The 25,476-nt window shown below is 44.6% G+C and overlaps 1 protein-coding gene across 15 annotated transcripts in view; it reads left to right on the forward strand.

Moving 5' to 3' along the window:
• The window catches only part of Sei (potassium voltage-gated channel seizure), a 136,110-nt gene that overhangs the window by 99,980 nt on the left and 10,654 nt on the right, over positions 1–25,476 (forward strand). For 11 of the 15 annotated variants that reach the window (XM_076305041.1, XM_076305042.1, XM_076305047.1 and 8 more), the window contains 8 exons: positions 11,686–11,929; positions 12,469–12,650; positions 14,388–14,408; positions 20,392–20,546; positions 20,836–20,956; positions 21,029–21,149; positions 21,238–21,547; positions 22,307–22,643. In XM_076305041.1, coding sequence (XP_076161156.1) covers positions 11,686–11,929; positions 12,469–12,650; positions 14,388–14,408; positions 20,392–20,546; positions 20,836–20,956; positions 21,029–21,149; positions 21,238–21,547; positions 22,307–22,643 — 1,491 coding nt within the window. The remainder of the gene's footprint in view (positions 1–11,685; positions 11,930–12,468; positions 12,651–14,387; positions 14,409–20,391; positions 20,547–20,835; positions 20,957–21,028; positions 21,150–21,237; positions 21,548–22,306; positions 22,644–25,476) is intronic. The other 4 variants (XM_076305043.1, XM_076305049.1, XM_076305054.1 and 1 more) reach the window with 1 other exon arrangement.

Below are 25,476 nucleotides of genomic sequence, written 5' to 3' on the forward strand. Positions count from 1 at the left end.
ACTTTCTGCAACATTTGCGAAGAAACGGAGCGATATTTTCAATTTTGGAAGAAACGTAACCGATGAAACCTGCCAAGCGATATTCGACGAGATCGAGCAAGATTTTCGTATTACTCTATCTTTATCGTTTACCACGCGTTCAGTTTTGAAGAAACGATCGAAAGTTGACCGATACTACGTTTCTCGTTAGTTTGTCACCGAGTCGATTGTTTGCACGCGCTTTGGGCGCGTTGTATATCCGTAGTTACGTCACTGGTTTTATTTCCGCGGCGCAAAAATGTTTCGTCGCAAGCTCGATCAAAATGTTCACCTCCGGTGGTAAATTACACCGCCTCGGTTTCGCGGTCGATTCGAAATTTTACAATCGACGCAACGAGAAACGGAGGATGACATTTTGGAATTGTTTTCCGTTAAAGTTCGCGTTCCGTTTAAATTAATTTCAATCGTTTGGAAAGCTTTCAGGATCATCGACGATAATTTTACGTCCGCCACGATAAAACGATAGACTGTAAAATCTCTCTTTATTGGGAATCCGAAGCGACGATTGCGGAGAAATCGACGAGGTCTTTCGAATCGATACCGGTGTTCGATGATTCGATTTACGATATGCAAATCGCGAAAGTTTGCTTCGCAACGGAAACGATGTTAAAATCGCCAAATGTTTTCCATTCCCGTCACGGTGGTTAAACTCGAATCAAAGAAAAGAAATCGATCGCTTAATTGAGCACGATTTACAGGGTGTAGGAATTAAGGCGTGGTTTAAATACGAGTCACCATTGTCACGCAATAATGATGTAAAAGTGAATTATTTACCCAGTCGTAACTGGGTTAAGTCATGCCTGCTGCACGAAGTATAAAAAGAGTAAAATATTCGTAGCGAGTTGTGGCATTAATGTGCTCCATCGAAGTGGAAGAATGTAATTCGCATGAGTTACGTTTAGCTGACATTTCAGGACCGCTTTTAACTTTGCCCGGCGAACATTTTCTGCGAGTATCTGCAAGAAATTTTCCATATCGAATTCGGCCGTCAATCTTAATTTAGCTCGAGGAACGTTTCTCATTGAACAAGGTCGAAAGAAATCATTCGCTGGAATAATCGTTTAAGAATCGATTCTAGAATTCTCATTCTGACCAATTTTACGAAATTCGGATCGGAGATTCCATTCATTTCTACCAAAATTTACACGAACTCGTCCGAAACGAGATTTCGCGGTTTATTCTAAACTTTCGACCAATTGATCTTAAATTCTTACTCTCGAGTCTCAACGTTTCGGTTAGGAATACCATTTTTATTCTACGCGTATCTTTTCAGCTTTTCACGGTTTGAGTTTCCAATGGTTAATATTTAATATTTCCCAGTGCCCAGTTTCACAGTCCTCGTCTTGTTCATTAAAAATTTACACCACTCGAAACATTCAAACACGATCCGCCTTCGTGCACGGTAATCCCTTTTGCGGAGCTAAAGTCGGTCGCGTTACGAGATTAACGTAGTATAACGAAGGATTGACTGTCGATCCGTCAATAAGCTGTCTACTTAAGCCGCGTAACCAGTTTCGAGCCCTAAAAATTGAACGATACGCGAAATTCATTTTCGCGGAGAAACCACGGAACACGCGTCGATTTCAAACTTCGTATGTACGTTTATTCATATTTTTTCAAGCTGCAGCCATTTTTTCCAGTACAAATAATTGTACGTAGAAATAATACACGACCGTTCACGGTTCGTCTGCCAAAACATACGCCCACGTTTGTCGCGATAACTTTCGTTCCATCGTCCCGAGTAAATAACTCAAAACGATCCATATTTCCCAAATGCAGTACGCGTATCCATCGTCCGAGCTGGCAGAAATAAAAAAGCTTGGAAATCGAAGAAATTTAATTCTTCGGGTTCATTTCAATCAAAAGACATCGGGTTTATTTCGATCAAAAGGATAGCCAAATTATAAGCCGATCGATCTCTCGGTTTTCCAAATATCTCGTTAATCGACTTAAAAAACCTTTCGAGAGAAACAACTTTAAAGTTTCGAGCACAGGACACAGGATGAAGGTGTACACGAAGTTTGGTTCAAAGTCCTATTATCAATTTTTCGAATTCACGGTAATCCTTCCGGTCGAAACTCGAAACTTCAAGGTGTAAAAAAAAAAAAAATTGTTTTTCTTTGCCTTCGAACTAGGCAGACCTCTTATTACGTATTAACGCCGACCTTCTTTTTATCTTCGAACTTACGAGTCACTTTATTTCCTCTCTTGATGTTCTACAACATTTTACACATGTTTCTGTTCGTAATATTAGAAATCATCCTCTTCTCCTTCTTAAAACACATGGAGCAGTTTACGGTCATTACAATCGTGCGAACCGTCTCATTGTAAACGATAATCGTTTGGTAAAATTCTCGAGTTTTTCGTCGATTCAATTCAGATACTGTGCTCTTCTCAGCCTCGATTGTTCTTCTCATTGCACTATGTGCAATGTATTGTATCTCTTTTGTCACAAAGGGCGCAACACTTTGCATCTCTTCGTACAAATAATCTCTCGTTACTATTATCGAAACGTATATAAACTGCGATTCAAAGTTCCACGATATCGATAATTTCTTGAAAGAATTAATTCCGCGGATCTCCAAACTAGCTGGACCTCCTAACGCGTAAATGTCTATCGCCAATGGTTAGTTTCTTTCGCTCGTTCTACGGAATATTCAATGATTTCCGAACATTCGGAAAAGCTTCGCAAGAAAATCGTACCGAACGAATTTTCGTTCATCGATCACCGATCGAGAGGATCGAGCGAGGAACAATTCCGCGGAGAGTTTGATCGTTTCATCGCCGTATAATCGGAGCGGTTCGTTGGTTGGTTCTTTCGTTGTTCGACAACCGAACGAAATTGGGGCCGGGGATAACAACCCGTCGTCGTTTGCCGCCTCTGGCGTCTCATCGTCGGACAATAAAATCGTGCAGAGCTGGTCTCCCGCCCTCCTACCCCGTGACATCTAGTTTCGGCTTGGTGATCGTCGGGGCAGATGTTTTCCGAAAGCGTCGTCGGGGCGTTCGGCGTTGCTCGCAGAAACGGGCCTTCTCTCCTCTTTAGTTTTAACGCGCGTACGCGAGCGTGCGGCCGCGAGATCGACGCTCGGGAAGCTCTGCCGAAATTAGATCGTCGCGCTGGAATTCTCCTCGGTCCTCTCGTCGACGAAGGCTTCGCGCGAGGCTCCTCCGTCGTTTCGTGGAAACGTTCTCTCGCGATGGAATAAAGGGAAAAGGAAAAGAAAAAAAAAAAAAAAAGGAAAAAAGAAAAAAAGGAAAAGAAGAAACAGTTTCCAGCGCCAGGCTCTCCCAACTGCGCGAATTTCGTTGGATACCACCGTGATCCGTATCTCGACGCATCGAATCGAAGGATCGAAAGTTCATCCGTGTCGCGAACCCTTCGTTCTCTCGTAGAATCCTTCGTCGAAAAGATTCACCGACCCGATCGTCCTCGAAGGTCTCCGAAGAAGCGATCCGGAAATATTTCCTGAACCGAACGGTCGAGATCCCGTTGCGATCCCGCTGCAACAGGGGGCCGGTTGTGCGCGTCTCCGCGAGACGGATCGGTGACGTCCAGCGTAAATTTTGAACGACGAACGGCTCGTCGAATTCAGGCCGATTGGAAGATCGCTTGTTGCGCACCGTCCTAGGGTTTCCGACTAATCGGATACGAGTTTGGACGCAACGGGGAGATAAGCCACGAGGAACATCTCGTACCATCGATGAACCGATCTCGTTGGAAACGCAGGGGAATCGGACGGTGAAGGTCTGCCGGAAAGCTGGGCGGCTCGCCGCCGATATTAACCAGACGCGGGAATATTCGAGTAGGGGTTATTCGAGGAGAGAAAAATAACAGGGGAATAGCGATCCCGTCGAGTGTATTTTCGCAAACGGGAACGATGTTACCGATTCCCGTTGATCTCTACCTTCGCGGAGGGATCGCGTGTTCGTGACAGTCGTTCGAAGGGGAACGCCGTGGAAGGTTGTGGTCGTCGGTGTGCAAGAGTGTGGAACAGGTGGTTCCTTGAACGTTGCTTATTTTCACTGTCGAGTTTGAAATACGTCGAGCACTCGAGTTGCTGGCGCCGTGGAGAGACGCTCTCTCGTTCGTCTGAGAATGACTCTGGAATTTTTTATCAAAGTCTCAGCAACCATGATGCGCTCCTACTTCGCGAAAGGCAAGAAGCAGAAGTTCGGCTCGACCCTGTCGACGGTAATCGATGTTCGTATCCGTTTTGCGTTATTCTACCACTCGTCGTTACTTTTTCAACGAACGGACCCGAGACCCGTCCCGATGCCGCGCAAACTGCTCGTTTACCTTCGAAATCGATACTCTTGCGGTAAACGCTCGTGCCAAGGACTCGGGGCTGATCCGGACGCGCGGCTATCCTACCGATACGTACCAGCTACCCCGGAGTCTCGATACACTCTTTCAATTAGCAACTTATCGAAAGTAACTTACCGACGATGCTTCGTATCGAGTGGGTGCTCCTCGTTGATCCTCCACCGTATCCTCGAATCATCGAACCGGTAACGTTCGACGATTTTACTCGCGAACGTAATAATACCGTTTATCGATTTCCGTTTTCGATATTTACTCGTCTCCACGAGCCGTTCCTCGCGCCGAAGATTCGCCGCGAATCAACCCGCGCTCTCCTCGGCGCAGTAAATTCTCGTATTGTGGAATTTCGTGTTCAATTCTCGTAACACGGCTCGTTACATTACCAGAGACGTAAATCAAAACGTCGTGTCTGCGCGTATTCATGGGCCCATTAATACGGAAACGCGTTTCGTGGGGGAGGCTAGGGGCGGGAGGGAGAAGGAGGAGGAGGAGGATACGCGTATCCAGCCCGAAATACGCGGAGCATTAAATCGACCACGGCCACCCCGGTTGAATCCCGGGTCGAGGAGCTTTCATTAAACCGACCTGTTATTTACAACGCGGACAAGCGCGGACCCGGCGACAGGGGATTCAACTATCGCACTTTGACAGCGGTTTCCTTTTCACGGAGGCTGGATTACATCCGAACGCGAACATGAACGCGAACGCGAACGCGCGCGCTTTCTCGTTGACGCGACCTGATTTCAGAATCGCGCGTCCAAGTGTCGATAAGTCTGATGAATTTCTGGATTCATCGGGCCGCGGTGAAGTTTCTATACGAAGAATGGAGAATTTCACAAGGACGCCGGATGGAAAAATATTCGCGAACGAGCGCCCGCGCAGCCATCGACCGAGCGAAAATTCCCGAGCGCGGGAAACCTATTAACTCGGATTTAATGGATTTCGTAAAAACGCCGCTCGCCGAGATATTTCCTGGAGCCTGTCCAGAAAAGATAACCGAAATCCGCATCAAAGGACCGTGCCGCCGCTATTCGTGGCGCGCGTTCCAACATTTTTTATTAATTAACGTGCAACGTCCGCCGTTGGTTCCGCCCATCCCGATGTTTCGCTTCGATTCTCGATGCAGCACGTGTGCGGTTTAGAATTTCGGCGAGCGAGCTCGAAACGATCGCCCCTGCATATATTAACGGAAAAGAGGTCATTTCCGCGTGCCTTCTGGGAACGACGTTGCGAAGGAATCTGCCAACTGATCGCGGGCAACCGTTCTCGATGATTCTGCGCCCACCGTTTTCCTCGTAACGAGGAAAGTTCACGGGATTCGGGCGATATTTGAGAAATCAACCGGAGAACCGTTCTTTCTCGTCGCGATTCGAGAGGGTGAAATCAACGAGCGAGAAGAACAAAAATATTGATTTTTCTCTCTCGCGGGAAGAAAGTAATCCACCTTCGGTAGAGACGTCGACGCTCGAGGTGAACCGCGTTCAAATAATTATCGAAAAATGAAACGAATACGAAAAGTGTTTACTTGGATACCGTCTCGACGTTTCGCGACGTTCCGGAGATACACCGCGAGAAGTATCTGTATTTTCATCGATCGATGATTTCACCCTCTCGAATCGTAACTTGGTTACGGTTGAAAAAGTTACGATTCGTACCTTGAAGTCCACTTTGAGGAAGGAACGTTTCGATCGATGCACTTTGCGTTTGTTCGCCCGATGCGTTGCACCGCTTCTTCCCCCGATTCGTTGAACGGTGACGAGGAACCATTATATTCGGCAGGAACTATTCGATGATTCCAGGTCACGGTGTGATTTAACTACCACCGTGTAATGCTGTTCTCTTCATCCCGGTGCTCACATTCGATTACTTCAACTAGCCTGTTAGTCAGCCCACGCTGCTATTAATTGATCAGGAATTCCTCGATGTGCTCGTCGAGATACCAGCTGCTCCGTTCTGCGCTCTAATTGGTAATTAAATCTGTGTGCCCTGCTAGACTGGCTCGCGTTCGAATCAGTTGAATTCGTTCAAAGCAGTCCGATCTTCCCGTGCCCGGAGTTACGTTTTTTAACGGGAGTCCCGGCGCGATCGGATTCTCGTCTCGAAAATATCTCTTTCGACGCGATTTTAATCGATCAGAGGTCCCTCGTTGCGCCAGCCGAGGCATTACCTCCCGTATTCCGTGCTCTAATTAGCAATTAAGTCCGCGTGCCAGCCGGGCTCGTCCAAATTGATATCACCGGGTTTCGTCCAGAAGCGTGTCGTCTTTTTCAAACTTGGGATCAATTTCGTACGAATTTTCAGAACCGATAGGGGCCTTCCGTTCGGGAAACGATTGTCGAAAGATCGAGAAAACGACTCGCGACGAAGCACATCCGATCGAATTCATTTTTCCCTCTCTTTGTCGTTCCTCGACATCCGGCTATACTTGTACACGAGCGTGTCGCGCGGACGCTCGTAAGAAACTGGGCCAGTAGACTCTACCTGCGTCCAAAGACGAGTAATTTTTGCTCCAAGTAATTAGGAGCTCGGAATTTTCAGAACCATTCTCGAAATATCGAGAAAACGTATTGGAAGGGAACGCACCGAACCGGGTTCGTTTTCTTTCCGTCTTCGATCGTTCTTCGATCTCTGACTTTACGTATACACTCACACACACACGTGTGTCACGCAGATGCTCAGCCCTTCGCGCAAGGAACTGGGGCAATAGACTGTACCTAAATATAGTGCTGTACCAAGATTAATCGATTTGGGGTCGGAATTGACTTAGACCGAGTGTAACAACGTTCTAAACGGATCCCCTACGATTACCAGCGAGGATTCGTTGGCTTCCTCTTCCTCGCAAAAATGTTTCCCCATCGATCCGTTCCTCGAACGCTTTCTTTCGAGACATCGACGAAGGACACGTCCAGTTTCGTCCGCCAACAGCCATAAAACAAACGTATCCCCCGATGGCGTTCGCTCATCGAGACCGGCGTCTCATTCTCTAGGAAATTCACGATCCGTTCGAGGGGATGTTCCCGATATACCTCGGAAGACGGCCTTTTATAGCGTCTCCGTTTCCGTTTCACCGGGCGGTAAATCGATAGCAATACTTTAAAAGGCCACTTTTCCTCGGCGAAACCTCATTGTTTGCGTTCCTTGGATAAAATCCATGGCCCCTCGTTATTTCTCCGGCTGAAACTCGTAGCTCCGCATTAATTCGTGCCTCGTTAGGAATAACGAACATTCTTGAACGCTTCAATGACGAAGGGTGATCGAAACGAGGCTGCCAGGTCGCGACCTCGCGTCCTCGTGCCCACGTATATTGTGCACGTACGAGAGAAACGCGTCCCGAGCAACACGCTTGCTCGACCGGTAAGTGCAGCTGCACGAATAAAAGATAATCCATCCGAATTTACATTTTACTCTACGACTGTCCGTTTTTCTTCCACCGGAGATAAAGGCTCGCGATGAGAAATCGATGTCCCAGAGTGTCCAACGCGGAGACGGATTTCTGCGAGTTGAAAACCACTTTCGAACAATTTGCACCGTGGTGTCCGACGAAACGACGCTCAGCGCCGGACCCACCGGTAACGATCGATTGTTTATCGTTATCCAGGTGTCATCGATCGAACCACCAGCCACGAGCACGTCGACCAGGTGGAAAATAGATTCGCTGGGTGGCGATGCGCGCTCGTTCGGTCGATGTTTCGAACGACGAGTACCCTCGGTAAGGGTGAGTTTTAGGGGTGCGCGAGAACCCGAAACTTTCGGCTCGGGAATGTTTATTCGGGATCGAGTACGGACGATGGAAATATCTCGAAAATTCTACCGATATTCTGAGCTCGAGATACACGGTGAAGTATTTTTAAAGGAATTTTTCATCGTAATTCGGAGCATCGATAACGTCGATGATGTTTACAATTGATGGACTATTAGTGTAAATCGTACGGAACGTATTTCTCGAAAGTTTCCAGTCGAGAACGTTTATTCGAGATCCAGTCGAGACGATGAAAAACACCTTGAGATTTTTACCGATAATTTGGCATTGCAAAACCGATAAATGAGTAAAAGTTTCTTTTTCATTCTTGCCAGTATTTCGGTATGTTAATATTTACGATAAATAAAATACATTTTTTGCGCGAATATCTGACGATAGTCACGTGTAAGGTTGTGCCTAACCTTCGAGCCAATATCGTCAAATAAATCGAACTATTCTACGAAAAATCGGTTGCAGCGCGAAGGAGAACTAAATATTCAACGCGGGTCGTTCGATTCCAAAAGAATCGTATTTTCGCGAAGGAAAGATTAAAGAAAAATGTATAAAACTGGTGCACGATTTCCAAGCGACCAGTCAACGAGTCGTAGAATCCGCGAGAGCTCTAATTTGTCGAGTAATTAGATCGCAATTAGAGGGTCGTGGTCCCTCAAAATTGTGCGTTTCGCGCACACACCTCTTCGAGAACTCTCGAAAACGTTCGTTCTCAATATTTACCTGCATTACACGTTCGATATCGATCGTTCTCTAGAACGAAGAAACGATCGAATATTTTCATCGAAAACTTCGGTAGATTCGATCCACGTTCGTTCGTGCGACAAAGTCCCTTTCGAATTTATTCTTCGAGCCAGAGGAATGTTTTCGCGTGGCAAGATTCGCGTCTCGAACGAGAGGAAACTTACTCGGACCCGGGTAAACCGTTTTCCCTCGAGAAGTTAGTTCGTGTAACCGCGTTTCGGTGTTCTGGCGGGCCACGTGTTTGTACACCGGCCGTGGGTTTCGAGGTCGATTGTACAATTGGCTTCGCGAGGATCGTGACACCGGTGTGACAGCGTCAGGGGTTTCTCAGCCGTTTAAAATTCCGTCGAAAGCGACAAGACACACGAGCGTGACGAGCGGGACGAGCGGGAGACAAAGACGACCGTTCGTGCGACGACGAGAGAAAAAGAAAAAAAACAGAGTCCATCGGCGAACGGAGCGACGAAAAGACGGTAGATTCTCGATCGAGCGACTCGTCCGGGTAATAAACAGACCGTTACTCCCGGTGCCGAGTCCGCTCGGCGTTGTCCAAACAAACGGGCGGAATAAACCGCGAGCCGGCGCGGCGCGGAGAAAAATAAATGGAGCAGCACCGTCAGCGCCATTAAACGGGGGGAGGGGTGGTAAGCACGGCGGAGAGGAAGAAGCGGGCGCGACGATGATCGTTCCTCGGCGATTAGTTCCGATTAGAATGGTGCACGGCATCCTGGGAGGCTCGTGATTGGTCTGGCCGAGATCGCGAAGGCAGTCGCTATTAAGGTAATAAGGCTAACCCTTCTAAGGTTGTACACTTGGAAACGAGGCGTAGGGTGTGACGACGGCGGTTGTCCTAACCCACACGCGCGCGCACGCATACACACACACACACGCATATACACAGTATATATACACACACACACACACACGAGCGCGTAAACACACACGTAGGTCTCTCGGTGGTCTCTCTCTCTCTCTCTCTCACTCTCTCTGTCTGTCTGTCTCTCTCTCCCGCGCTCCCTCGTCCTCCCCTTCGGCAATCGAACGCCGCCACCCTTCGCGGTCCGCATTGCATCAGTGTGAGGCTAGCACTCGTCCAGGACTCTTCCGGTTCTTCCTCGCCGCGTTGTAAACAAGCGATATCGCCGGTATTCCACGGGCCGACGCGAGCTTTCGTCCAGCTGGATCGATGTCCTCGACTACTCGAGGGAGGGCACCCGTTCGAGTCGACGGTCGTTTCGTCGTCGGCTTTCCGTTTCGCGCTCGATAAAACGGCGAGACGAGACCGGGCCGCGATACGGGCGTAAAATTCCCGAATACCGGTTCGGCTCGCTTCGATCTCGCTTCGATCTCGCGCCGGTTGTGCTCGATACGATCGCGGTGTACCTAACGTATTCTCTACGTACGTATGGACGTACGTGCGCGCGTGTACCTTCGGTGGCCGGTAGTTCCTAGTTACGATCGAAACTCACTCGGAGCCAAGTACACGTGTACAGGCTTTGTGCCCGGTAAGAAGTACAGTGCGACAAGTGTTTACTTATGGTCGATCGGTGGCCGTGGTCTCGTTGCAAAACTTACACAAAGACGGGCCTAAATGGCAGAAAGCCCTATTAGCAACTCGAAACGCTACTACGCCAGACAGGTTAGCTCTGTTCGTCGTACAGGAGAATCATTTTTCTTTCGCGGTGGGAGGATTTTTGGTCACGCGCGAACCTCGACGATCGTTCGGTCCCGTCCTCGATGACTTTCCATTTTCAATGAAACGTTTCGATCGTTCGATTCTCGGTCCGGACGATTCCGGACGGTTGGCCAGCACGGATGCTTCGATACGCGTCCGAGAGTTCTCGTTGATCATCGGTGTTCGTTTTCGGCGAGGATTGGTATTCCCGCGAAATTGATTATTCCTTGGCCAGGGGAGTCGGAGGATCGTTCGAATATTTATAACGTTGGAAGAGGAAGCGCGCGGGTGGTTTCTCGAATGGGGTTGCTTCTTGTGTAATAATAGTTCCCCGCGGAGTGGCTTCTAGCGAAGAAGCAGATTAAAATTACGAGATGTATATAAACGTGATAGATGTTGAACTCGAAGGAGACCCCTTTCTCTTCCGTTCGACAAAGAGAAACGCTACAATGCGAAGCGACGACAAAAGGCGTGCGTATTTTTTCACCTTTTCGCCCGCGTCGGCGTTCGCGGGACGAGGAGTGAAATTTATAAATAGAAAAAAGAAAAAAAACGGTGCAGAAGTCGTTCCGCGAAAAGGAAATTTAAAGTACACCCGTATCGAGCCCGAACGAGACGCGAAATGTTTTCCCTCTTTGTTCGTTTCTCCGACGGTGGATGAACGCAAAGATGTGCGCGCCTTTCGACTACCTGTACCCTCGTTTTTTTTTTTTTTTTTATCAAATGTCACAACAGACGAGAAGCAAAAGCTTTAAATTTCTTTCGCGCGGCGTTCGCTGGAGGAGTTACAACCGCGGTGACGGTTCTGCGACTCGATGAAAATCCTTATCGGATCGAATCGGTGCAACGGTCGAAAAATAATGCAACACCGGTGTTAGTCGTTTTCCTTGGCCGAGATTCGGCTCGTTGCAACGCAACCAAACGATCGAAGCGTAAAGTCGAGCCGAATTCTTCGTGTTCCTCTTCGGTTTGTTTAGCGTCTCAGCAAGAAACTTCTAAACATCCTGCGAAGGTAGACTCGCATAAAATTCACCTTCCTGGAGAGAACAACGTCGGATCGTTGAATTCTTTCTTCGAGTACTTGCTCCATTAGGGAAGAAAAATTCTTGTCGAATCTGTCCTCTCCCAAGGTGTTGATACCGTGTGCTCCAGGTGCTGTCCCTTGGAAACGATATTCTCCCAGAGTACAAATTACAGTCTCCTAGAATCGGCAAGTGGACCATACTGCACTACTCACCTTTCAAGGCGGTCTGGGACTGGGTGATACTACTGCTCGTAATGTATACAGCCATTGTCACCCCGTACGTTGCCGCCTTCGTCCTGTCGGATTCAGATTACAGCAGCAAGAAGAACAAAAAGTACAGTGACGACCCCATCGTCATCATAGACTTCATAGGTGAGACAATGATCGAGATTGGCCCGATTCCGTTCGAATTGCCCGACCAGAGATTTTTTTTATCGACCGGTTACGCTCCTATCGGAGATTCCCTTCGACTTTAGGAATATATTGTACCGATTGCGGCGTTGGACGAACGTCGAGTAAAATCACCGCGTGGAACGTTATCGCTATTTGATATCCGTCCACGATTGTTTACGTTGCGGTTACATTGTTCAAAGGGACTCCCGTCGCGTCGACGTACACGACGTTCCATTAAACGTGTCCTAAAATGAGAAACTTTGAAAGCTCGCGACTTGGCAACGAAGCATTCGCGATCCGTACAATATACTTCCGAAGGAACATCTTGTTTATTATTTGCTCTTCTTTTTTCTTCAAATTTGCGCGTCGTTGAAATCGAAGAAGCGATCGATGATTTTTTCTTCTATTTTTTTTCGATCGTTGTTTCGAGAGAACCGTTCACTGGTCAAAGGCAAACGAAAGCGTCGTCGTTGTTCCAGCACGTGGCAAACGTTCTTACTAAAATTTTGGTTTTTCAGTTGACGTCACTTTCATAGTGGACATCATCATAAATTTTCGCACGACTTTCGTGAATAGCAACGACGAAGTGGTGTCCCATCCTGCAAAGATAGCCGTCCATTACCTGAAGGGTTGGTTCATCATCGACCTGGTGGCTGCCATACCCTTCGACCTTTTCCTCGTTGGCTCCGATACTGACGAGGTAAGTTACGTCGCACGCTTCACGTTTTCCGAGAATCTTCTTTGCAGGCTGACTCTAATCGCCGTGAAGTCACTTCCAATTCATTTCTCCGATTCGAAGAAGTTACGAAAGTTTAAACAAGAAGCGTCGAAACGACCGTTGAATTTCTCGGCTTCTCTCGTCAGAATTTGACAAAAAGTATCGGTTACGTTTACGAAACGATTCAAGGTGTCCGGGTATCACGGGGATGAGTAACGTTTAACGCTGATTCGTCGCTGGTTGTTATCGTTCGGACGCGTGTGGCTAAAAACGAGTGGGCAAATGGAAAAGCTCGAATAGCATAAACGAAAGAGGAAGTGATTTGATGGACGATCGGATCTTCGGCTGAAGTTTCTAGAATGTCGATGTTAGCTCGTAAATATGATTAGGATGACATGCCGAGCCCAAGTTAAGTGCCCATAGGTGTGTCTTACCGGATTGGTGCTTAGTTCGTTTTCCCTTTTTTCGACGTTTCTCGGTGTTGAATGAGTTCTTTTTTTCTTTGTCGAAAAGTTAGTCGGTTCGACATACATATATTTAATGTGCACACAATCTACGTACCGGCAGACGAGAAAGAACTTCAACGGATTCTCGTTGTCTGGAACGATTCCACACAAGTTTCACGAGTGGTACACGTACGTTATGCGTCGGTCGTATAAAAGAAGATAGAAACGAAAAAAAAAAAAAAGAAAAGAAACAAAAAAAAAAAACGCAACGCGTTCTTTCGAAAGGAAAAATTTCGTTGCGCGTGAATTCATTCGAGAAGATGCACGTATCGATGGTCGCGTTGCAACGCGATCGACTCGCGTATTCGAATTCCGTGCAACGAGGTAAAAGATCATTTTTACAAGCAACGCGACTCGTTCGATTAAATTTGTACCTGTACACACACGTATGCATACACACCTAATCTATACACGTGTAAGTAAGTCTAGTCTCTCGCTGTGCAGATTTCTGCTCTCTGGTTGTCAAAGTGTTAGACTTTATTGTCAATTCCTTGTCAAGATTCTCTTCTATGTATTCTTTTCCCCGTGTCTCGTTTCGTTCACCATTCTGTTTTGTTTTTTTTTTCTTTTTTTTTTTAATCAATTATCGTTTCCGTTTAACGTTTCGTTTTACTCTGTCTCATAATTTCTCGTGTATTCTTCGTCGCTCCTCCGCGAAGGAATTTAGCGTACGCCTTTTCTCTTTTTGGTTTCTCGGATACGCTCGTCGGAAAAAAAAAAGAAAGAAATATGTCGCGGTAATAAAGGGAGAGGTGAAATTCGAACGCAGAATCGACGGTGCGATAAAAATGCACCTGCGAGTAATCTATGCGACCTCCATCTTCCCCGAGTCCCTCTCGATGGAGGAGCGAAAATAGGACGGCGTAATTTTAATTGCGCGCGCAGGAAAAGTTATTTCGCGACCACGATGCGTAAATTAATTACACCGCGAGAAACCGGCGAGAGTTTCGTGTCTAGGCAAACGAATCGAATCACATTCTAGCGAATTCCGACGAGAGGAGAGACACTTTTTTTAACGACCACGTAAATTATAAGTCTCCGTTTCTCGACGAAACTTGTTCGACGAGAGAAAGAAAAAGAGTGAGAATAATCCCCGCTTTCATTTCTGTGTTGTTCTTTTTTTTTATATTTTTTTTTCTGTTCTTTCTCAACAACAATTAAATCACGAAATCATGAAGGAACGAATTTTAACCTCAGTTTAACGTTTTCGTAGCTCGGCTTGGACAAGGACGAGGTTAGTTGACACACATTCACACAGAAAAATTACTCACAGGCTGACGTTTTTTTTTTTCTTTAATGAAACGCAGATTTCGACTTACACGTTTTATACACACTAATGATTGAAAGTCACCAACGCAACCATGAATTTCTTCTATCTGTTTCTATTTCTTTCTACTTCCTTTCTGTCACTCTCACACTTTCTCACTGTCTCTATCTGTTCCTATCATGTACAATTTTAATTGCTTAAAAACACGTCACACATTGCGATATATCTAATCTTTTTATTGCACAAATTTATTTTCCATAATGGGACTCATTTTTTCTCGATGTTCCACGTGTTCGTTTCCCACCGTTTTCACGCGACCATACCCTGTACTCACGAACACGCGCACACACAATTATATATACACGCATACACGCACACACATCTACTACGCACACGAGTACACCAACAAAAGAAGAAGTTAACTCAACCAACCCCACGATTTATCAAGAAAGTCCGAGCGAAGTCGATCGACACTTTGTACGGTATCGAAATCATCGATCATTTTCCTTTAATCCGAAGAACGATGCAACAAGTTTGCTGCAATTCCTGGTAAAGTAGAAAATGTTATATGTTTCGCGATAATATAATACGACGAAAGCATTGCGAAATATCTAACATTCCGTTCGTTGCGTTTACGCGATTCTCATGGTTTCCGATCGTTACACAAATGAGAGCGAAACTTCGGAATAGCAAAATTGATAAATATTTATTTTCTTCCGGAAGCGATAAATTGCGATCGACTTCCTCCAGACCTGCAGCGTACTAAATTTCTCGATGGTAAACCTTGAAGAGGTCTGCATGTCTACAGTAAAGTATTTACCAAGAACGATTCTGTAAATAATTTACCTATGTACGATCACTTGGTAGGAGAATCGACTTGCATCAGAGTATGATACCGTAGCGTTAAAAATACCTTCTTTTTTTCTAAGCCTTGTATCCCCGAGCATACAAGCGTTTTTGTAAAATACATCATCAAAAGTACGAGTACGAATGGAGCAAAGAAATGAAAGATGTTTCGTAATCGGCATTTGATAAGAATATTGTACCACCTGTATATATATGTATATATTGTACACATATATGTATATGTGTATACAATATGTATATATATGTACACATACGTCCCGATTAGATAGTCGATAGTTTTAGACGATTATTCCTAACAAATATTGATATACGTGAAACGGATCGATATTTTTCGCATTTCTCATCGATTATCCATCTCTTCTTCGCCCCCATTTTCGTGCAACGCAGTGGACGCAGTTCCTCGTGTATCAATACCTGTTGAGAATAATACCAATAGTTAGAGCGTTCTTTGTAGTTAGTCGATCGACGGTTCGTTGACCAAATATCGATGCTCAAGAACGAATAACATTTTTTCATTTTTTCTCCATCGACCGTATGTCACCTGAATTGTGTAATATTGTGGCACGAATTAGATAATCTCCGTAAATCGAAGCCGTTCGAGCCTGATTGAAACATTGAAACCGCAAATGGAAATTAGAATCATAAAATGGTCCTGGTTGTTTTCTAACGAACGTTTACAACAATCTCCACGGAACGTTTAGTACATTCTGTCTCGTTGTTTGAGCCTGTTGCATTCCAGCTTCTCCGTTTTGTTTCCAGAGAATGCAAGGTACAGTTGCAAAGCGATACTTCCATCCGTTTCTTTTTCTTTTTATTTCTTTTTTTTTTTTCGTTCTTTTACGGTAAAATCGCAAAACGTTCGTTCCGTTCGCTTAACCGAGTATCGTTGTTTCGCGACTGCGCCGAACGCGACGATTCGAGTTTTGGGGGCTGCAGGATCGATTCGTGTCCGATCAACGACAAAGAAAGAAACAGGATCGAAGGTTCGACGAGCAAGCGCATCGTTGTAAAAGACCGATCTCTCGCGGTCGGAATCAACCTGTTCCGAAAGTCACAGGCACGTGTCTGCCCACATATACGACACCACACGCATCGAATTCGCGAACGATAACCGTCGTACCATCGTTATCCATCGAAAAATGTTCGATCGTTCGATTTTGTACGGCGCAACTCGTGTCGCTCGTTCCCGTATCATCGTCACGGTCGAGTATTTCGTGAACGATTCGACTCGGATAATAGTACAGTCTAACGAAGAAGAACTAAGAGAGAAAGAAAATAAAGAAAAATGAGGATAACGGGAGCTACGAAATTGCTGGTGTCCTCTAACGTCCGTAAATGTTCCGGCAATTGTCGTGTCTTTGCAATCGCACGATCAGCCACACGAGTCACATACACACGAACACACCCGCACAAGGTACACGTAACTCGAGCATAGACACGGAACGACACGCGAGAGACACAGCGGATCACATAACGACACAACGAAAGCACCCCCGAAAACGAACGATTTTTCCAGCGGGATTTTTTAACGAACGTATGTAAGCTTTATGGCGTTTCCTCTCTGGATTCTATTAAAAGACTCTGTTGGTCCTGTTTTTACGTTGTCGAGCTTTGTTTCGTACCTTTTATTGTTACGCTTATGTTGCAAGCTGTATAAAGTACCGTAAAAGCCCGGCCTGACATAATAAGTTTTGCGTACGTTTATCATTGAGCGATTCTTTGATTCGGTTGTTTCTAACAATGTGTTTTGTCATTTTTGCGCTTTGATACAGACCGAGAACTCATCTTGTTGTCTATCATGTTTTTTGTACATGTATCTGTTACACACATGTATACCTGGATATTTTTTTTCTTTCGTTACACGATAAGTGACCATGCGTGTGTGTTTTCTATCGCTTGAACGCTTCGTCTTCTTTTCACCTACGTGTAATGTGTTTTGTATAACGAGCGCAGGTTGCTAGGAGATTTTTACACGCGGGACGGGCATCGACCGTTATTGCGATCAGATTTTCGTTCATCACCGTGCATTGAAGATTAAACGTGCCTCGGTTATCTCGTTCGCTCCAACGTACGTCTATCGAACGGAGAACGCACGGAGATTCGCGAAACTTCGAAATAACGGACCGCGAAACGGAATCGAATCGTTACGAGGTAAACTCTTAAACACCATCAACGTACTCAAAACTCCGAACAGAGATTAATGGGAATACACTCCGCTGCGTGTATTTACGCTTTCGTCGTTGATCAATTTCGGCGAAATTAACGTTAGAAATCGTACGCTGCTCGTACGGTCGATCGACGATTTAATCGAACAGAGATCAATTTTCAAAGTTCCGAGACGGTGTCGGACACTACCGTGTACGAAAGTAAAGACGAAAGTGTCGACATCGAAATTCACATCTCTGCGTTAAACGTTCCAACAACCGTATAGCTCGTTCGGTGTTTAAACAACCGTGTAATCCATCGTTCGAGGACGATATCTAACGTATCCGATCTCCGGATACCGGACTACCACTCGACGTATTTCGAATACCCTGGGTAGCAATTATACGACCGTAGCTTATCGCCGAGGCAACGAACATCCATGACATTCGAACCGTTTCACCGGAAGATAAGATCACTCCCGGACAATAAGACCAACTATCAAGAGTTCCAAGCTTCCACGATCTTTTCCGATGAGCTGGCTCGCGTGTACATCGTAATAACGTTTCTCGTGACTATCGGGCCGCGGCTATCAAACGTCCTCGGATATTCTTGGCAATCCGAGGCCGAATAAAAGACGAACGGTTCGCGTTCATCTCCGGCCAGGGCGATCGCTGACCGATTTATCGAGGAATCTTCAAAGCACTGCGACCACTCGAACGAAATAAAAATGATCGAGTACGGTAATCATCGTACCTCGAGTATTTCTTTTTCTTTTTTTTCCTCTTCGTTTCCTCGTCGCGAGCAAAGCATTCGAGCCAAATTGTATTCGACGACGATTGCGAGATCCGAGACCTTAAACAATTCTATGGAAATACAGTGGACCGGTTCGTTGAGCACGGTTGAGAAAGAAATTGTCGCGTCTGATCGACAGAGCGGTTTTCGATCCGACGGATCGTTACGCGTAGCTGTATCCTCTTCGCGTGTAAAAATCACCGAGCAACCCGTGCACCAAGTATCGAGTTCGAGACTATCGTTAGCAAACAACTAGACGAATGGTTCAGTTTTGGTTGGAGCGTAGTCGACTTTGCATGATAGTCGGTACGACGCGTTGTTCGATCGAACGACGCGACTTCCACGGTAATTTCGAGGTATCGGGCTTCGAAACGAAGACCGCTGTCGAATCTCGAAGCAACCGCAGGTAAGACCGTTGGAGGGAAGCATGTAAATACTACCTCTGTTACGAAAGGAATGTTTGCAACGACGGCTGTGTACGCAAATGTCACTTGCAACGATTCTTAACCGCGACTGCTCGTGAGTTGGATTTCGATCGATGAAAGAGAGAGTCGGTGGTTCACGACCGTAACGAACGATCGGTGTATATTTGTTGAAACGATAACGAATATAACGACAACCCGAGCTCCGATTTCACGTACACGTAGCTTTTTCTCACTGCGAGTAACAAACGTCCATCTAATAGCGTTACATCCTTTGATCGATTCTTATCGACTATGATACGTTTCGAGCGGATCTTACAATTAGTAAGTACTGTGTCTATCTTTTCTCAATTTTTCTTACACGGACAACAAAATTTGTACATAACGATCGTAACCGATTGAACCCGGACGACCGAATAGCACACATAGGGTTTTGCAAGTTAAATGTTAATGTTCTTAGAGTTTGTCATTGGGAATGCATTTAACCAAGCAGAATATCTGCTCACGAGTCAGCTGAATATCGTCGCGGGTGTCGTTCTCGGGGTTCTTTCGCGCGTTTAAAAATATCGACGCCAGCTCGAGATCGCGCGCGCACTGCGTATCGATCGGAATCGAATCGTAGTTGCTCTTACCAATTCGGAGGAACATCTCGCTCTCGGTATTCGTTCACTGTTCCAGAAAGTGTCGTACGTATTGCGCGATGGCTTCTGTCTGACCTAAAAATGACCGGACACGTTTCGATCGATCGAACACGGGAACGACATTCGCGTATTAGAGATTCCTCGTAAGACCTACAATTACAACAATAACTCGGACTATGGAACTGACTTTGGCGATATTGAAAAAAAAAAAAGAACAAAACAAACAAACGAAAAGGAAGGCTCGATGGGAACCCGGTTACGCGGAACACTCGGTTCTAGGACGCCGATGCATCGAGGGCGAATTTATTGTCCGCGACTTTTTGCAACGAGTATCGTATTTTTTCTCCGGTTATCGTTTTCCTCTCAAAGTATACGTTTCTGTGTAACTTTGTCCGTTGGTACGAGCCGATCGGTTTTATTTAAAGTCTCGATTGCTCGAACATCGAAATTATTAAACGGGCAGTTGACGAATTCTTTGTTCGTAATTAAAGAAAGGAAATACGAACGCGATCGAGGAACGGGAGGTATCGTGTAACATTTCGCTACGAGAAATTACTTCTTCGAAAGAATCGTTGTACAATGTAAAATCGTGAAAATGATACGCGTATCGAGTGAAGAAAATGAAACTATGGTCAAAACGTGGACAGAGTTACTTACCGTACACGCGAAGGTAGAACCGAAACGTGCGTACAATGTATAAATTGAATGTAAGTAAATTTCGATTTTCAGATCGGGAATGGCGCGAAATTTGAAAATTTCACCGCGCGTGTTATATTAAATCGTTCGTCGATACGATTACGCATTTGATCTCTTGTTCTTGCGGCACGAGCGTTCTTTCTGTTCGGTGATCGCGACCGTTCGGAAAAATTGAACGAAACTGTCGTTTCGGGGGCAAGGTACGAAACGAGATGTCGAAAATGGCGTTCGAGGTCGCGATTAAATACGTAGGACGCGTTGTTGTCGCCGGTATCGGATCGCCGACCAAAGTCAGTTCTCTGTACCTTCGATGGAAAACTCGAGTAAAGAACAAGAGACTCGTACGGCCGAGTGTGAGATCGACAAAGTGTGACGTGTTCTTTGCAGACGACCACCTTGATAGGACTCTTGAAGACGGCACGTCTTCTGCGACTCGTCAGAGTAGCTAGGAAGATCGACAGGTACAGCGAATATGGAGCCGCGGTTTTGCTCCTTTTGATGGCCACCTTCGCTCTTATTGCTCACTGGATGGCGTGCATATGGTAAATTATCCCGCCCAAAAATTGTGGTATTTTCTCTATGGTATTGAAACGCCCCTCGATTACGAAAAGAATTAGCGAATAGTAGTAGAATGATCATTGAGTGTCGAGAAAGTAGTTAGCGATCATTATTGTTTTTTTTTTTTCAATTCCTAACGTTCATGCTTTACCGAGAGTCAATGTTCCTTGCGTGATAGAATGTTTGTTTACAAACACTAGAGATTGTTTATTGCATCCGAGGACGATCGTCGATGGGTGAGAGTCGCGAACGATGAATTCTTTTTCGTTGAAGGTACGCTATAGGGAACGCGGAAAGACCAACGTTGAAGAGCAAAGTCGGTTGGCTCGACATTCTGGCGAACGACACGCATCAGTTTTATTTTCACAACAACACCGGAGGGCCGAGTACAAAGGTGAACGAAACTCGCGAATCGGTATCCCAGTTTCAGCACGGTGTACAAACTGAACCGTTTCTTCGATTTCAGAGCCGCTATATCACAGCACTGTACTTCACCTTTAGTAGTTTAACGTCCGTGGGCTTTGGAAACGTGGCTCCGAACACGGACACCGAGAAGATATTTACCATAATCGTTATGTTAATCGGATGTAAGTAGGCCACACGAAACCAATTTAATCGTTTACAATTGATCGTTGTTACTCGTCAGACTGATCCGTCGATCCATTGTTTCCCCAGCTCTAATGTACGCCAGTATCTTCGGTAACGTCTCGGCGATCATTCAGAGGCTTTACAGCGGTACGGCAAGATACCATACGCAGATGCTTCGAGTTCGAGAGTTCATAAGATTTCATCAGATCCCGAATCCGCTTCGTCAACGGCTGGAAGAGTACTTCCAGCACGCTTGGACCTATACGAACGGTATCGACATGAACAGTGTTCTGAAAGGATTCCCTGAGTGCCTTCAGGCGGACATCTGTCTTCATCTGAATAGAAACCTTTTAAACAACTGTAGAGCCTTCGCGGGTGCCAGTCCCGGTTGTTTAAGGTACTAGATATTTTTCAATGATTTATTCCAACTGTTTCGTATGCCTTTTTCGCACGAACGACAGGATCTTCGATCCAGTCCGATGTTAAAACACGGAGTAAGGAATACGGTAGCCACGAACTAGACGAATTCGGTGAACATGGGTCTCGAAATTGTTATCGACGAACGTAGAGCCAATTTACGTTACTTGTCAGAGCTAATTAGATACAAATTACCGTCAACTCTAGTTACAATTATTGCAAATACGATCAAAATTCGGATACAATACCCACTTATTGGACAGGATCGGTGAATACAGGTCTCCGAATGGTTATCGACAAACGTAGAGGCAATTTACGTTACTTGTGAAAGCTAATTACGTACAAACTATCGTTACCTCTAATTTATAGTTATCGCGGATACGATCTAAATTCGGATACAATGTACACCTATTGGACAGGATCGGTGGACACGGGTCTTGAAATTGTTATTGACAAACGTGGTGGCAATTTACGTTACTTGTGAAAGTTAATTGGATACGAATTATCGTTGGTTACAATTATTCCAAATACGATCGAAATTGAAATACGATATCCACCCGTTGGACAGGATCGGTGAACACGGATCTCGATATGGACACCGAGGAACCTGGAGGCAATTTAGATTACTTGTGAAAATAAATTAGACGCGAAACTAGCTTTAAATTTAGTTTTAAGTGTTGCGAGTACGATGAACATTCGGTAATTGTATGTTCGTTTAATCGATTATTTTTTCCACCAGGGCATTATCGTTAAAATTTAAAACCACACACGCACCACCCGGTGATACGTTAGTTCATAAAGGAGACGTGCTGACGTCCTTGTACTTCATATCGCGTGGCAGCATAGAGATATTAAAGAACGACGTGGTGATGGCTATCCTGGCCAAGGACGACATATTCGGGGAGAATCCTTGCATACACCCGACCGTCGGCAAGTCGTCTTGCAACGTACGCGTTTTGACTTACTGTGATCTGCACAAGATACACAGGGACGATTTGCTCGACGTTCTGGCCCTTTATCCGGAGTTCTCCAATCACTTTAGCCAGAATCTCGAGATCACTTTTAATCTGCGAGACGTACGTACCGCTCGATTTGCTTCTTCTCTAATAGCTCGTAATGCGAATGTACAGGTTCGGAATCGTGGTACAACCGAGAACGGTAGGGCGGTCCTTTCTGTTAAAATAAATAACAATATATATACGTAGAGAGAGAGTAACATTTTCTCGCGCGAACCTTTCCTTTCGAGAATACGATCTGATCTTGTTCGAGTACAATTTGGCGAACGTGTCCATCCGTTATTATTTTTTCGCTGTGTCTACTCGCATATAGTAACAGCAATAAATGCTGTTTGTAAACTATCAATGACAGCGATACGGAGTACGTGGTTTGTCGCAAGAGTAAAGAGACCGTACCGATACGAGCGTTCCCGTGTCACATTTTCAAGGATCGGCACGATCGTCTTCGAAGTAGGCCCCTTGGAAAGCGATATGCCGATGAAGACGTTTTTTCCAGTCCTCGAAGCTATGCTGGAAATCTTTATCCTTTCAAGCGTCCACTTGGCCGACCGCGGCCTTTTGAAAGTTTTCAATTGTTCGAAAATGACGACTTTCGAGACGAGTTTTAATCTTGGGAAGGATAGAAAGAAGTCACAGGGATTGAGATCTGGGGAATAGGGGGTCTGGGACATTGTTCGAAATTTCTGTGCGGTAAAATATTCCTTCGTAAATTGTGCACCATGGGCACGCGCGTTATCATAATAGAGCAAGAGAAGTGTTTCCATATTTTACGTTCGTGCGGTACAAATTCTTGATGCGCCAATCTCTAATAAGAAAAAAATTAATAATTATTTTAAAGGTCGTTTTTATTCAATTGAAAACACTGAAAAGGTTTCAATCGGTCGAATGGAAGCTTCAACGGATAAAAATTTCCAGCAATTGACTCGAGAAATGAGTATCGTTTCCCAAGGGAACTACTTGATCGAAGGTGATCGCATTGATTCTTCAACGTGTCACATGGACCGACTTTTATAAATATAGTCTCGTTACCTCTGCAACGGACCACGTATGTATGTATAATTTATTTATTTAACGCGACATCAGCTTAAAAGCCATTAGCGATCACTGCAAGGTAGATTTTTAATTTAATTTTAAATTTAACAAACAACCGATCGCGTACATTTGAAAATTGTGTACAACGATATTTAAACTTTAGATTTCTTTAATCGATCGCTAATGGTAAGTTAACTTTTATTTTCGATTATACTTCGTCGAGTATTTTTGTCCTCTCTAGATAACTTATTATTCTTGATACATGTTTCTTATCGTTCGAACAGAAACGTGTTCTTCTTCGCGTATGTTCACGTGCACATTCTCTTATCATTGTATTTTATTACAATCGGTATAGTAGGAAAGTGGTACAATTCATCCTTTGCTACTAGATAAAGGTGAATCAATCTACAGTGTTCTATTCTTAATCGAGTGATTAAGATTTGTTCCCTCTGAACAGAGTAAAGGCTGGATTATTTAAAAATATATTTCTTCTAACATTCTTCAAACTATTCCCGATTCTGTTTGTCGAAAATCTGTTTTATAGTATTTCTACGCGTCTTCCTCTTTCTATTTTAGAATTTTATCTAACCCAATAGCGAGTGAACCGTATCGTTATCGTGATTCGTTAAAAATTGATTTCACTCGATTATCAAATACGCGATCGTGTCCTGGATTTTTTGATACAACCTCGAACGTATAGAACGAGACGTTATAGTCAGCCTTCTTCAAGCAAAATTACTCGACGTTATCCACATTCTACTTACGCCTGATCCAACATTCTCCTCGATCCGAGATTCTTCTTTCTTTCTTTCTTCTCACAATATATAAAAATTTCATTTTTCGATATTCTAAGGGCATTGCTTTTCCTTCGACTAAAAGATTCGAGATCGTTGTAAGGCTCCTAATGCTATTCATAGTCCTGAATTGTGAAGAGAATTTAATGAATTTACCACATCGCTTGCTCGGTAAATTATTAAAGAATAGTCGAGAAGAGACTCTTCTTTCTTTCTTTGTACAATACACGGCAACTTCGTTCTCTGATATTCTAAGGGCATCGCTTTTCCTTCATCTAAAAGACTCGATATTGGCGTAAGGCTCCTAACGCTATTCATAGTCCTGAATTGTGAAGAGAATTTAACGAATTTACCACGTAGCTTGCTCCGTAATTTATTAAAGAGTAGTCGAGGTTTTACATAGCTGTAGATTTGTATATCTTCGGTAATATTTTATCGTACACTCTTCAGATTTTAGCTGACAGTAGCCGTATAATATTCAACCATTTTTGTGCAGTCGTTTTTTTTGTTTCGATGCAATTTAATCTTGCTAATTTCTTTTCGTTTTATATACATACCATAAATTCTATTTTATTGTTCGAAAAGTTCACACGTTTTTTGAAGACGTTGTGCGTTCTTTTATATTGCTCGTCATTCGTTGAACTTATTATTTCAGAATTGGTTAAAATCGTACGATAAATCGATGAATATTCAAAATTAATTTTCTTGAAGGTAAAGTCTCGTTTGAAAAAATTTTATTCCACATTTCCAACTTATTTTTCCAGGAAGAATTGCCTATTGTTCGGTTGTACTACGAATTGCGTTCCACCCCGTATAAAGCGACAAAACAATCTTTACGAAAAAATAAATTTGAGAACGAAATATCCGAGACTGTCATCGAAGATATTTTTCTTGTTCTCATAATTTATAAAGAATAATAATCGTAACCTAGAAAGTACAACACTTTACACTATCAGTGGCGATTAAATCAAGATGCAACTATTCAAAGAAATAGCAACTAAAGTAACTGCTTGCTTGTAAACAATTACGAAAACACAATGTAGTCTCCGCACGCTTGATATTTATTA

This window comes from Ptiloglossa arizonensis, chromosome 2, assembly GCF_051014685.1.
Source record: "Ptiloglossa arizonensis isolate GNS036 chromosome 2, iyPtiAriz1_principal, whole genome shotgun sequence".
Classification (NCBI taxonomy): Eukaryota; Metazoa; Arthropoda; class Insecta; order Hymenoptera; family Colletidae; genus Ptiloglossa; species Ptiloglossa arizonensis.